At 42.6% G+C, this 12,359-nt stretch overlaps 1 protein-coding gene across 1 annotated transcript in view; it reads right to left on the bottom strand.

Moving 5' to 3' along the window:
• Nucleotides 1–3,847, bottom strand: part of LOC100344356 (syntaxin-3) — a 33,006-nt gene extending 29,159 nt beyond the window's left edge. The window contains exons 1-2 of the mRNA XM_002720236.2: nucleotides 3,011–3,847; nucleotides 168–234 (exon numbers count right to left, since the gene is read on the bottom strand). Coding sequence (XP_002720282.2) covers nucleotides 168–234; nucleotides 3,011–3,847 — 904 coding nt within the window. The remainder of the gene's footprint in view (nucleotides 1–167; nucleotides 235–3,010) is intronic.
• Nucleotides 3,848–12,359: the final 8,512 nt, after the last annotated feature.

The following is a 12,359-nucleotide window of genomic DNA, read 5'->3' as shown; positions in this document are numbered from 1 at the left end:
ATTGTAATCCATAAATCGTACTTTGGAAATTTATATTCATTATATAAAAGTTAAAAAAAAAGAAGAAAAAAAAACAAATCATATATACTTTCTATAATAAGGTCAGTGTGTGTGTGTGTATGTGTGTGTGTTGACTCCTATTCCCATTAAGACTCCTAAACACTCACACAGGTACCTTCCATAGTCATCTCCACAAGTGTTGGCTGCTTGTTTTACCTCACGTCCTCCATGGAGCTTGTAAGCAATTTAACATGATTCATTTAGCACTAACCAAGACATGGGCAGCTCACAATTTTAAGCAGTCTGGGCAAGGCAAGGCAGAGCTCGACTTTCAAGCTTCGAGTGCAAACTGGGCTTTTCCTTCACTGATAAGGTAGTTAAGGTGCCACATGCTAATATTTGCCCAAAACTAGTTTGAATAGAAATCTGTGTGCCTTTTGAAGAAGTCACCTGTGAAAAGAGCAGTTTAAGCAAAAGTCAGGGGTCACATGCCCTCTGTATGGTTAGCCTAGGTTAAGTGCTCTGACACATTCAATAAGTCAGACTCAAGACTGTCATTTACTAAAGCCTGTGATCTTTGGGTTAATTTGTAAAACAGTGAGGAGAGAGAGTATCTATGGCACCTCCCATTTCCTGTGTGGCTTTGATTAACTCATTCATAAAATGGAGCTAATAATCTTGGGCTTACTGATATAGGAGTATTGAGAGAACCAAAGGAGTTAATAGGTATTAGAACATTATAAAACATTTCAAAAATCATTGCATGTTAAATAGGCATCATTTTAATTATTTTCTGGCACATTACAACATATAAATAAAATTATTCTTGTATTTCATGTGTTTTAAGTACACAGTTACTACTGTACCCTTTTCCTGCAATACATCTCTATATGCTCATTTCCCCTACACACACACACACACACACACATGCACACACACACATCACAAGCTGCTAATACATTTTTTCCCAACAAAAATTCTAAAGACAGCTTTAAATGATCAGAAACTGTAATTTTCCATAGACAATTGTAGTTCCTGGTAACAGAAAAAAAAAACATCCCTTTTTTCGCTTTCCATTCATTCAATCAAGGGCAGTGGCAGAATGTCCAATAATAATCTTCACTGAAATAACTATAAAAGATGAAAATTTACAGAAACTTAGAAGGAAATAGGGGAAAAAACTCCCCAGGGAAACTCTGCAAGAAAAATATCACCCAGCATTCCAAGGAATTAACATCCCATGAATTCCATTCTGTTTGTGGCTAAATGCACACACATAATGCAAGAGAACAGATTTTCATAATGAAATGTTTAAAATGTACTCGTTTTATTGTAAATAACCTAAGTGTAAGCATCAATCACTTTATATTTCTGATAGTAGAGGTTGTCTAAGAAAATAGTAGCAAGATTGCAAAGATTTTTGAGAGCTCAGTTCATTGTTTGAGTGAAAAAAATCTATGAGTCAACCTCCATAAAAATGTGAATGACAGGCATCTGTTAGCAAGTGCACTAATGAAACTTCAACAAGAATTGAAGTAGTGCATGATGTATTTCAAATGGTATTTATTACCTTCTAAACTGATTGTCACATATCACATTCATACAGGGTTTGTTTCCCATTTAAGTGTGGGAACAAAGAATCTAAAAATATTCTAATTTTATGAAAAGCTTATCCTTTGAGACAAGTTCCTCTGTAGGACCAGAGTTATAAAAACCAAACCAATGAAAACATTGATGACTCCAGTATCCTGATTGGGACCATAAAAAAACAGCAGGCATTCAGACAAAGATAAGGAAGTTGAGGTTAAAGGTGCTGCAGCTTCTGAAACAGGAAAATGCAAATACACATGTGTGCTTTCTTTTCAGAAACAGCTGTAAAAAAACGGTTCCTTAAAGGAATGAAATCACGTATTTCCAGTGTTTTTTAAGGTGCTTCCTCTACAACAAACAGTAGACAGGGCTCTCAGGTTTGTCCACAACGTACACATGGCCTTTAGTCCCTCTTCAGTCCTTGAGGCAAAGAACTTCCAGACATCTTTCTAAACACCCACAGGAGCATGAGCTACTCCATGCAGAGCTTTGTAAGTCTTGGTTTCCTGGTCATTTTTTTTTATTTCCATTAGGGAAATTCCTCTGTCCCAGAACTTCCTTGACTTTCTGCCTCCACATGTACTTCCAACAAGTGGTTTTCACTCAGCACCAGCTGAAAACCTCCAGGATGGGCTCACTGGAAATTTTTTGTACCAGGATAAGAATGAAATGAAGATAGCTGAACGGAGGCAGGAGGACAGCAAGTGGCCCCAAGGCAGGCTTTATTCCTACTGATGGTGTCCTTATTTTTATGCAGAACACTTGACTAAATTTTGTCCTTTAATTTGCCAGACTTTTTCCTCAGTTTCCAACCCTTTTTTGCTCTAGTCTCTAACCCAACATTCTTGATACCTGTTGAGCAGTCTTCAGCCTCTATCCTGGCCTTCCAACTGTCATTTTTCACATCGGAACTCAACATTCTATATGTCTGCCTTATGATATCAAAGTCCTGGTGTGACATGCCCCGGTCCTCCACTTGTCGTTTTGCTAGAAAAGGGTGTACAGCTTTTCACTAATCACTAATACGGTTCTAATAGTGGAAAGCAGAAAGAAAAAGGATTATTCTGATACCCACAGCAAGCAGCTGTGAAAAGAAGAAAAAGAAAAGAAAAAAAAATAGAAGAAAAAACTAACTCCTGGGCCTCAGCGCTCCAGAAGGCAGCCAGTCTTGCAAATATTTTTGCCACAATACTGAGCAAACCCACAACAGAAGAACAGATTTGCTGCCTGGCTACCTTGCAGGGAACAGGCCAGTGTTGGCACTCATTGGCAAAGCTGACCTTAAGGTTATGCGCTAAAACAGCGCAAGTGGTATCTTAGCTCTTCAGCTGCTGCTCACACCACCAGCAGACCTATTTTGTGTTCAATGAAGTCCTCTGGTCACACAAGATAAGCATGTACAACAAGCACAAAGTCCTACCACAGTTGATATCAGTGTTAAGAAGCGTGACTGGCGCTTATATTTGAGGGCTTTCTTCACTGTCTCATTTGACTGTTCAATGTAGTCCTGAGTTTGCAAAATGTTGTATTCAATGCTGTCCACAAACTCCTGCTGCTCTGAGATGAGCATCTCCAGTTGAAGGAAGATGATATGCAACTCACTGATCTGACACTCCAAGTCCAGAAGCTGCTGGTGACGCACCTGGACCAGAGCCAGGCCCTGCTTGGACTTGAAAATATCTAGATCATGACCCACAATTTGAGGAGCCACTGGGCTAGCTACCAGTTTCTCCAGGTCCTCCTCTCGCAACTTCAGGCCTGCTAGTTCAGCCTGCCTCAGCATCTTCTCCTTTAGCCGGACCACGTACTGAGTCTCGCAGGCATAGTGGTGGCTGATGATGCCACGGTAGCGGCCAAGGAGGACAGCGAGCTGGCTCTGGCGGATGCGGTGCTCAGCCCGCCTGTACTTACAGTCTGTGGTCAGCTCCTGCTGGATGGTGTTGAGCTGGGGCTGGATGAGCCGGGCTTGGCTGGTAAAAGAGGCTTTCATGATGCTCAAGTCATTCTTCTCCCTGAACACACTCTCCTCTGTAGTACAGCACAGCACACCTTGCTGCTTCTTGTCTATTGACACAGATAGCCCTTCCAGCTCTGTCAGTGCCAGGGACAACTCAGCCACTTCCTGGAAAAACTTCTCTATAGAGTTGGCCTCACTCTTCTCGAAAGCAGGGTTGTCAAATACCAAGGTGTCATCCAACTCCAAAGGGTCTCTGCCCGGGTGTACTTGGTTCTTCAGTTCCTCCAGTCTGTCCCTCATCTTTACGTGCAGCTTCTGGCCACATCTGTAATGGAAGGACTGGAAGCACGCACATCAGCTTTGTTCAGTGCTGTGGAGAGTCAGGAGCAGCTCAGTTTTGCGTCAGTGGAAGCTATTAAAAAATCTCTCCTTCCCAGGCAAGTAAATATTGACAGAGCCAATAGGCCGCTGCATTGTTGACTCAGTATCGGGTGGTAAGGCACACAGGATGGGCTAGACTGTATACCAGGAATAGGGCCAGGCACTGGCCTGATTTGTAAGACCTAGGGCAATACTACATTTGAGCTCCAGAGTGCAGGGCCAAGTGGCAACAAAGAGCAAGTCCAAAGTCTGGATAAGCCCCTGGAGGCATCATGCATGAGTTCAAAGAAAGTGATGACACAGTAAAGACAATGGTATTGAAAACTCTTCACTGAGAACTGTGATTTTTCTTACTTAAATTGGTAACTAAATCAATTCAGGAGTAGCATAGAACGACCATTTAGCTAGCTTTGGGACTCTGTGAGCTGCAGTTAAAAGAAAACATTATCATTTAATCAAAATGTCAGATGCCTCTGAGATCAGCCATATGCTTCTGCTTTTGTTTTGGTTTTAGCTACATATTTTAATTTAAAGACTGCCTGGTGGGGTCGGTGCTGTGGCGTAGCGGTAAAGACCCTGCTTGCAGTGCTGGCAACCCATATGGGCGCCGGTTCGAGACCTGGCTGCTCCACTTCCGATCCAGCTCTCTGCTATGGCCTAGGAAAGCAGTGGAAGATGGCCCTAGCCCTTGGGCCCCTGCACCCGCGTGGGAAACCTGCAAGAAGCTCCTGGTTCCTGGCTTCAGATCGGCGCAGCTCTGGCCATTGCGGACAATTGGGAGTGAACCAGAGGATGGAAGACACCTCTCTCTCTCTCTCTCTCTCTTTCTCTCTCTCTCTGTAACTCTGACTTTCAAGTAAATAAATATTTTTAAAAAGACTATATGGTTTCAAGTCCCAGCTCAACCACTTACTAGCTATATGATCTTGGACCGTATGAATAATCTCTTTGTGACTCCATTGCTGGGTAGCAAAATAAGGATAATAAGTGTACAAGGATACTTCAAAAAGTCCATGGAAAGATGGATTTAAAATGCAAGCTTATTGTGGTGCAAAAAAAATTGAAATCCAAGTATAGTTTTTTCATACTATGCATTTTTTGTGGACTTTTTTTGAAGACTCCCCATACTTTCCATAGGGATGTAGTAAGAATGAAAGTGCACACATGAAAAATGTGTTGAATAATGCTTGGCATAAAATTAGCACTATAATTTAATTGCTATTTGAATTATTTGCATGAAACAGCCACAAAGGCACTGACCAGAGAGGGATGAGATCAAGTTCTCAGTGAATGTTAAAGATGCTTACAACCAGGGGCTTCCAGCCAGGTGGGGTCAGACCTGGGAAAAGCTAGGAAGTGGGAAAATGTGTCCCTAGCTCCACCTCCTGTCCCAACACCCTTTCTCTTTCCATGCACCTGCCTTACTCTACTCGCACCCAGCATAAATTTTCCATCTTCAGATGTCCAGAGGTTGAGGGCATGACACTGCTTCCCTCTGTTCCCAATTTTTCCTACACTCTTACCTTTCCACAAAGTTACAAACCGTCAGAACTCAAAAATCAATAAGAACGATCCATTTCAGCTTCATTACTTCACCAGTGAGGAAATCAAGATCCATAAATGTAAAGTGACTTGCTCAAAGTCATATAGCTAGCTGACTGCACAGCTAGAACTGAAGAATGCAGATGTGGTGATCACAAACATACCCCATCCCTCCCCACCCCATTCTTTATTAAGATACAGTGCAAATGATTCCACACTGATATTGGCTACATTCTTGCTCCAGGTAACTTGCGGCCTTTATCAGCGCTACCAGGAGACACAGTAGCATGACATGAGAGAAAATTTCTAATGCTAGGAATTCCAGAGGATCTGCAAAGCAAGTGGGAACAAGGAGGATCATTTGGTAATTCTAAATACACATCACATGAGGGACTTTCCACGTGGTATATTTATGGGGGAGAAAGCATGAGATTGGAAAGTTATGATCCAGTTCAAAAGCTAAGGTTTTTCAATTAGAAAAGTCATTAAAATTGTGGCTGTCTTTATTGAGACCTTACCCGGTCTCAGAGAATCTGCTAAGATTGTCATATGTAGCTCTTCACTTAATCCTCATAAGAGATAGATCTGCGATTTGAGAATGACTGCTGTCTCCGTAGAGGAGAAAACTGAGGCCTAACTATTGGAATTGCAAATAAACAACAAATTATTTTAGCGTAAGTATGTTCTGTGCAATATTTGGACATATTTACACTAAGAATTCATTCATTGTTTATCTACAATTCAGATTTAACTGGGAGTCCTGTTGTTCTTCTGTAAACCCAACAACCCTACCAGAGGCTAGAAATCTTACACATTTTCTCTACTGCTGGGGAGCATCAGATGATTGATTCAAACCCAAAACTGTCTGACCCCAGAGCCCACACATTTATCTACTATGTAGCAATATATAAAACTTCATCAGAGGGCAAACTGGCAGTGTTATCCTGAAGGCAGTGATATTCTGAAAGCTACTGTCAGACTCACATACAAAAAAAAACCTACCATTCAGCAATCTCCTTTCCTTAAAGATAAGAGGTGGGGCAGGGCAGGCATTGTGGTGCACTGGGTTAAGCTACCGCCTACGAGGCCAAGATCCCAAATTGGCGCTGATTCAAGTCCCAGCTGCTCCACTTCCAATACATCTCCCGGCTATCACGCCTGGGAAAGCAGCAGAAGATGGCCTGGGTTTTTGGGCCCTGCCACCCACAAGGGAGGCTCGGATGGAGTTCCAGGGTCCTAGATTTAGAGGGCCATTGTGGCCATTTGGTAAGTAAACCAGCGGGTGGAAGATTCTCTCTTCCTCTCTCTCCCCACCCTCTCCCTCTGTCAAAACAAAATTAAAAAAAAATATTTAAAAAACAAGGATAAAAAGTAAGAAACCTGGCTGCTCCACTTCCGATCCAGCTCTCTGCTATGGCCTGGGAAAGCAGTAGAAGATGGCCCAAGTCCTTGGGCTCCTGCGCCCACGTGGGAGACCCGGAAGAAGCTCCTGGCTCCTGGCTTCAGATTGGCTCAGCTCTGTCTGGTAGGGCCATTTATGGAGTGAATCAGCAGATGGAAGACCTCTCTCTCTCTGCCTCTGCCTCTCTGTAACTGCCTTTCAACTAAAAAAAAATAAATCTTTAAAAAAAACTGAGTGGAGGACAAAAATAGATAACAGGAATAAATTACTAAATAAAGTAATAAAAATTAGGATGACCATTAAAAAATAAAACAATTGGAGATTTCTTAACAAAGTAAAAGTAGAACTACCATATGATTCAGCAATTACAGTTCTTGGTATATATCCAGCGAACTCAGTCTGTTAAAGAAACATCTGCGCTGCCACATTTATTTCAGTATTGTTCACACTAAGCAATAAATGGAAACAAGCTAAGCATCCATCAACTGATGAATAGATAAAGACGTGCTATATAAATACAATGGAATATTACTCTGCTGTGAAAAAGATGTAAATCTTGTCATTTGCAACAACATGGATGAATCTGAAGGATATTATGTTACAAAATATAAGCCAGACACAGAAATATGAATACTGGGGCCAGCATTGTGGTGCAGCAGGGTTAAGCTGCTGCCTGTGATGCCGGCATCCCATATGCATCCCAGCCATTCAACTTCCATCCCAGCTCCCTGCTAATGCGTCTGGGAAGACAGCAGAAGATGTCCCAAGTACTTGGGCCCCTGCCACCCGTATGGGAGAACCAGGAGGAGTTCTAAGCTCCTGATTTTGGCATAGCCCAGTTCTAGCCATTGAAGCCATTTGGGGAGTGAACCAACAGATGGCACATGTTTTTCTCTCTGTCTCTTTCTCTCTCTGTGTAACATTGCCTTTCAAATAAATAAATAATGATTTAAAAAAAAAAAAAACATGCAAACTGGGTAGTAAAAAATCATGCTGAGTGAAATAAGCCAGTCCCAAAGGGACAAATACCTTATGTTCTCCCTAATCGGTGACAACTAACCGAGCACCAAAAAGGAAACCTGTTAAAGTGAAATGAACACTATGAGAAACAGTAACTTGATCAGCCCTCGCCCTGACTGTTGATGAACAACTTAATACGTTATCCCTCTTAGTATTTTTTGTTTGTTTGTTCTACTTAATACTTTTGGTTGAATACTGTAATCAATACACAGTTATTCTCAAGTGTTGAAACTTAACTGAAAAGTGATTGCTGTTAAATATAAAAGTGGGAATAAGAGAGGGAAGAGATGTGCAATTCGGGACATGCTCAAGCTGACTTACCTCAAACGGTAGAGTTAGAAACATACCAGGGGATTCCAATTCAATCTCATCAAGGTGGCATGTACCAATGACATCTCACTACTCCCAGTGATCAATTTCTGTTCACAATTTATCATAATGATAGGACTAAGAGCCAAAGGGAGCACATAAACAAGACTAGTGTCTGCTAATACTAGCTGATAGAACAAAACAGGGAGAGAACGATCCAACATGGGAAGCGAGATACACAGCAGACCCATAGAATGGCAGATGTCCTAAACAGCACTCTGGCCTCAGAATCAGCCCTTAAGGCATGCGGATCTGGCTGAAAAGCCCATGAGAGTATTTCAGGCATGGAAAGCCAAGACACTCTGGCAAAAAAAAATGACCTAAATGAAAGATCTCCGTGAGTGAGATCCCAGTGGAAAGAACAGGTCATCAAAGAAGGAGGTACCTTTCTCTGAAGGGAGGAGAGAACTCCACTTTGACTACGACCTTGTCTAAATATGATCAGAGTTGGTGAACTCAAAAGGTTTCCATAGCCTTGGCAACTCATGACAAGAGCCTAGGGTGATTACTGATGCCATAAACAAGAGTGTCAATTTGTTAAGTCAACAACAGGAGTCACTGTGCAGGATCTCTGTCCTTAATGTGCTGTACATTGTGATTTAATGCTATAACTAGTACTCAAACAGTATTTTTCACTTTGTGTTTCTGTGTGGGTGCAAACTGTTGAAAGCTTTACTTAATACATGCTAAACTGATCTTCTGTATATAAAGAGAATTGAAAAATGAATCTTGATGTGAATGGAAGGGGGGAGGGAGTGGGAAAGGGTAGGGTTGCGGGTGGGAGTTAAGTTATGGGGGGGGGGAAGCCATTGTAATCCATAAGCTGTACTTTGGAAATTTATATTCATTAAATAAAAGTTAAAAAAAAATCCTGCTTACTAGTTAAGGTTGTCAGAGAAGGCACAATTTCCAAATTCCAGTTTTATTTTTCTAAAAAAAAAGGTAAATCATAAAATCTTGATATTTTTAACATTCACCTAACTCAGACTCATCACAAAAACTCATGAGCTGCAATGAAAAAATACCTACTAGCATTCTATTAGGTCCTGTTTTTCTCTCATTGTTACCCTCTTTCACATAATGGAATGAAGAAAACAATTTATTCTTGCTAATGTTCTGTAATATCAAATATGTATTGCGAATTGGCAGCTTCCTCCCAATGTTCTTCCCTCTTATGATCAAATCTTTATTAAAATACTTTCGAGGATAATTTATTATATATTGTTTCCTGGATTTTCTATGGGCTGCTGCTGCTACTGCAAGAAGCTGAGGGAATCCCCCATGTACTATTTTCATGATGGACCATGTTCTTTTCATGTTTTATTTTCTGGAGGCTCCATTTAGTAGAGCCATTAAGCCTTTAACTACAATGTGAGTTAAAAATATGTTATCTCAAAAATATATTGTTTTGGGGTCAGCGCTGTGGTGTAGCAGGTAAAGCCGCCGCCTGCAGTGCCAGCATCCCATATGGCGCCAGTTTGAATCCCAGAAGCTCCACTTCCTATCCACCTCTCTGCTATGGCCTGGGAAAGCAATGGAAGATGGCCCGAGTCTTTGGGCTCCTGCACCCACATGGGAGACCCAAAAGCAGCTCCTGGCTCCTGGCTTCCGATCAGCTCAGCTCCAGCCATTACGGCCATCTGGAGAGTAAACCAGGGGGATGGAAGACCTCTGTCTCTCAATCTCTGCCACTCTGTAATTCTGCCTTTCAAATAAATAAATAAATCTTTAAAAACACATTATTTCTTCATTTTTCTTTTTGTGGAATGTGAAAGAAGTTAATAGATTCATTTAACTTTAACCCAGTTTTCTCTTTGCATATTAAGGTCACCAATCAATTCTGACACTCAGAATTCTTTCATTTGTGAGGAGTCTCCTTTCATTGTAATAATTTATCCATCCTATCTTCCACCACTCCTCTCCCTCTCAATTTCCCAGCTCTCATCTGCTTTATCATGGAAGCATAGAATCCTTCACTGTGGGACTCTATGCGAGCTGGCCCACTCTGCCACAGGAATACTCTAGAGTCCTAAATGACATAGTTTGCAGACATAGAAGCTGCATTCACCCAGTATCCTGAACTTAGCAAATTGTAAGAAGGAAAGTCCTTCGCAAGAGCCATACATACTAATGTATTCATGATCTCACATCCTTTCATTGTAATTGTCGCTCCCCGTCTTCATGGAGGAACGACACAGGACCCTGCGCTGTTCTTTCGTCTGCTCAGCCCTCCCCGGGTTTGCTGCTGGTTCTTCCCGGGTTGGCTACCGACCCTTCCACCTCCGTGGAAGGGCGGTTCCCCCTGGCCACTTTCCCCGCTTCCGCGGGGGAGCGGCACACCGCCGGCCGGCTCTCTCAGGGGCTGCACAGGTGTTCCTCGTAGATGTTCCTCGTAGATGTTCCTGGTGCATGTTGTCTCTCTCCTCCTTTATAGTCCTCTTCCACCAATCCCAACTCTGCTACCCACACGCCGAGTACGCTGCTCTCCTCCAATCAGGAGCAGGTCCTGCTGCTTATTGGTTGAACTGGAGGCAGCTGTGTAGAAGCTGTTTTTACTCCTCTCCCAGCGCCATATTGTGGGAGAGCAGATGCATAGAATAAGTCTTAATTCCAGTAACTTAGTCTAGTCCGAGTTGCTCCCAGTTGCTCCCCACAGTAATGATGTCTTAAAGCGACATCAAGAAATTCTGGTAGGACTTCAGGAGCTAGTGGCAGAACAATGAGAGCTACTTGTCTTTAGGAAAAATTCTTCTGGAATCCCTCAGATCATTCTGTGTAGTCAGCTACTGACTATACCCGCAAGATATGCTCCACCAAAAAAGAGACTCAGCCTTGGATAGAGGAGGGAGGAGAGAAGCTGACTTCTATAGTATCTAACCTTCTGCCCTGTCTTCTCCCATGTGCACCTGCATTATAGTCTCATCTCTTCCTGGCCTGGCCTAATTTGTTATAGGATTTATGATTTACTTATATTTTGTTCCTCCTAACTTGGGCAATTTCATTCTATATGTGGAGAATGAGTTCATGTGAACTTAAAGTGGTATTTTAAAAGTTTACTTATTTGAAAGTCAGAGGGAGATACAAAGAGAGAGAGAGTGAGAGAGAGAGAGAGAGAGAGAGATCATCCATCCATTCACTTGTTCACTCTCCAAATGGCCACAACATCCAGGCCAAGGTCAGGATGAAGTCAAGAGCCAGGAACTCGATCTGACTATCTTATCTGGGTGGCAGAGACCCAAGTATTTGAGCCATCATCTGCTGCCTCTCAGGATGCACATTAACAGGAAGCTCCATGAGAGGTGGAGGAGCCAGGACTCGGAGCAGGCACTCCCATACGGGATACAGTCATCACCAGCAGCCTAACCCACTGTGCCACAACACCCGCACTTTAAAACAGCATTTTTGATGGAAAATTTATAAAAATATTTCTCTGTACCTTCATGTGCAATGTTCTGTCTTCTCTAGAATACTTTTCAACTAATTTTCTCCCTATTCATCTTTAAGCATGATAGCAAATATAACTTCTTTTCCAAAGCATCACTGTCTCCTGCATTCCTATAGGTCCACAATAAACAGAGGCAGTTCTCCCTTGCCTTGGACTCCAATGGGCCTTTTGCATGAACCAGACCTTCAAGTAGCACTTACCAAATTACATTATAACTATTTTAAGGGTATTTGCCTTTAAACTGGATTGCCAATTTCCAGGGAATGGGGACAGTGTGTTAGTTCATCCTTTTATCTTCAGAGCCTCCATTACAGGGCCCAGAATTCTGTTAACATTCAAGTGTTGGAAGTGAATAAAAAATGAATTAAAAACTAAAAGATCTTAAAAAGGAATACTCGGCCGGTGCCGTGGCTCACTAGGCTAATCCTCCATCTTGCGGCGCCGGCACACCGGGTTCTAGTCCCAGTCGGGGCACCGGATTCTGTCCCGGTTGACCCTCTTCCAGGCCAGCTCTCTGCTGTGGCCCGGGAGTGCAGTGGAGGATGGCCCAAGTGCTTGGGCCCTGCACCCCATGGGAGACCAGGATAAGTACCTGGCTCCTGCCATCGGATCAGCACGGTGCACCGGCCGCAGCGCGCTGGCCGCGGCGGCCA

The sequence above is a fragment of the Oryctolagus cuniculus genome, chromosome X (genome assembly GCF_964237555.1).
Source record: "Oryctolagus cuniculus chromosome X, mOryCun1.1, whole genome shotgun sequence".
NCBI lineage: Eukaryota > Metazoa > Chordata > Mammalia > Lagomorpha > Leporidae > Oryctolagus > Oryctolagus cuniculus.
This window is presented reverse-complemented; position numbering and strand designations above follow the sequence as displayed.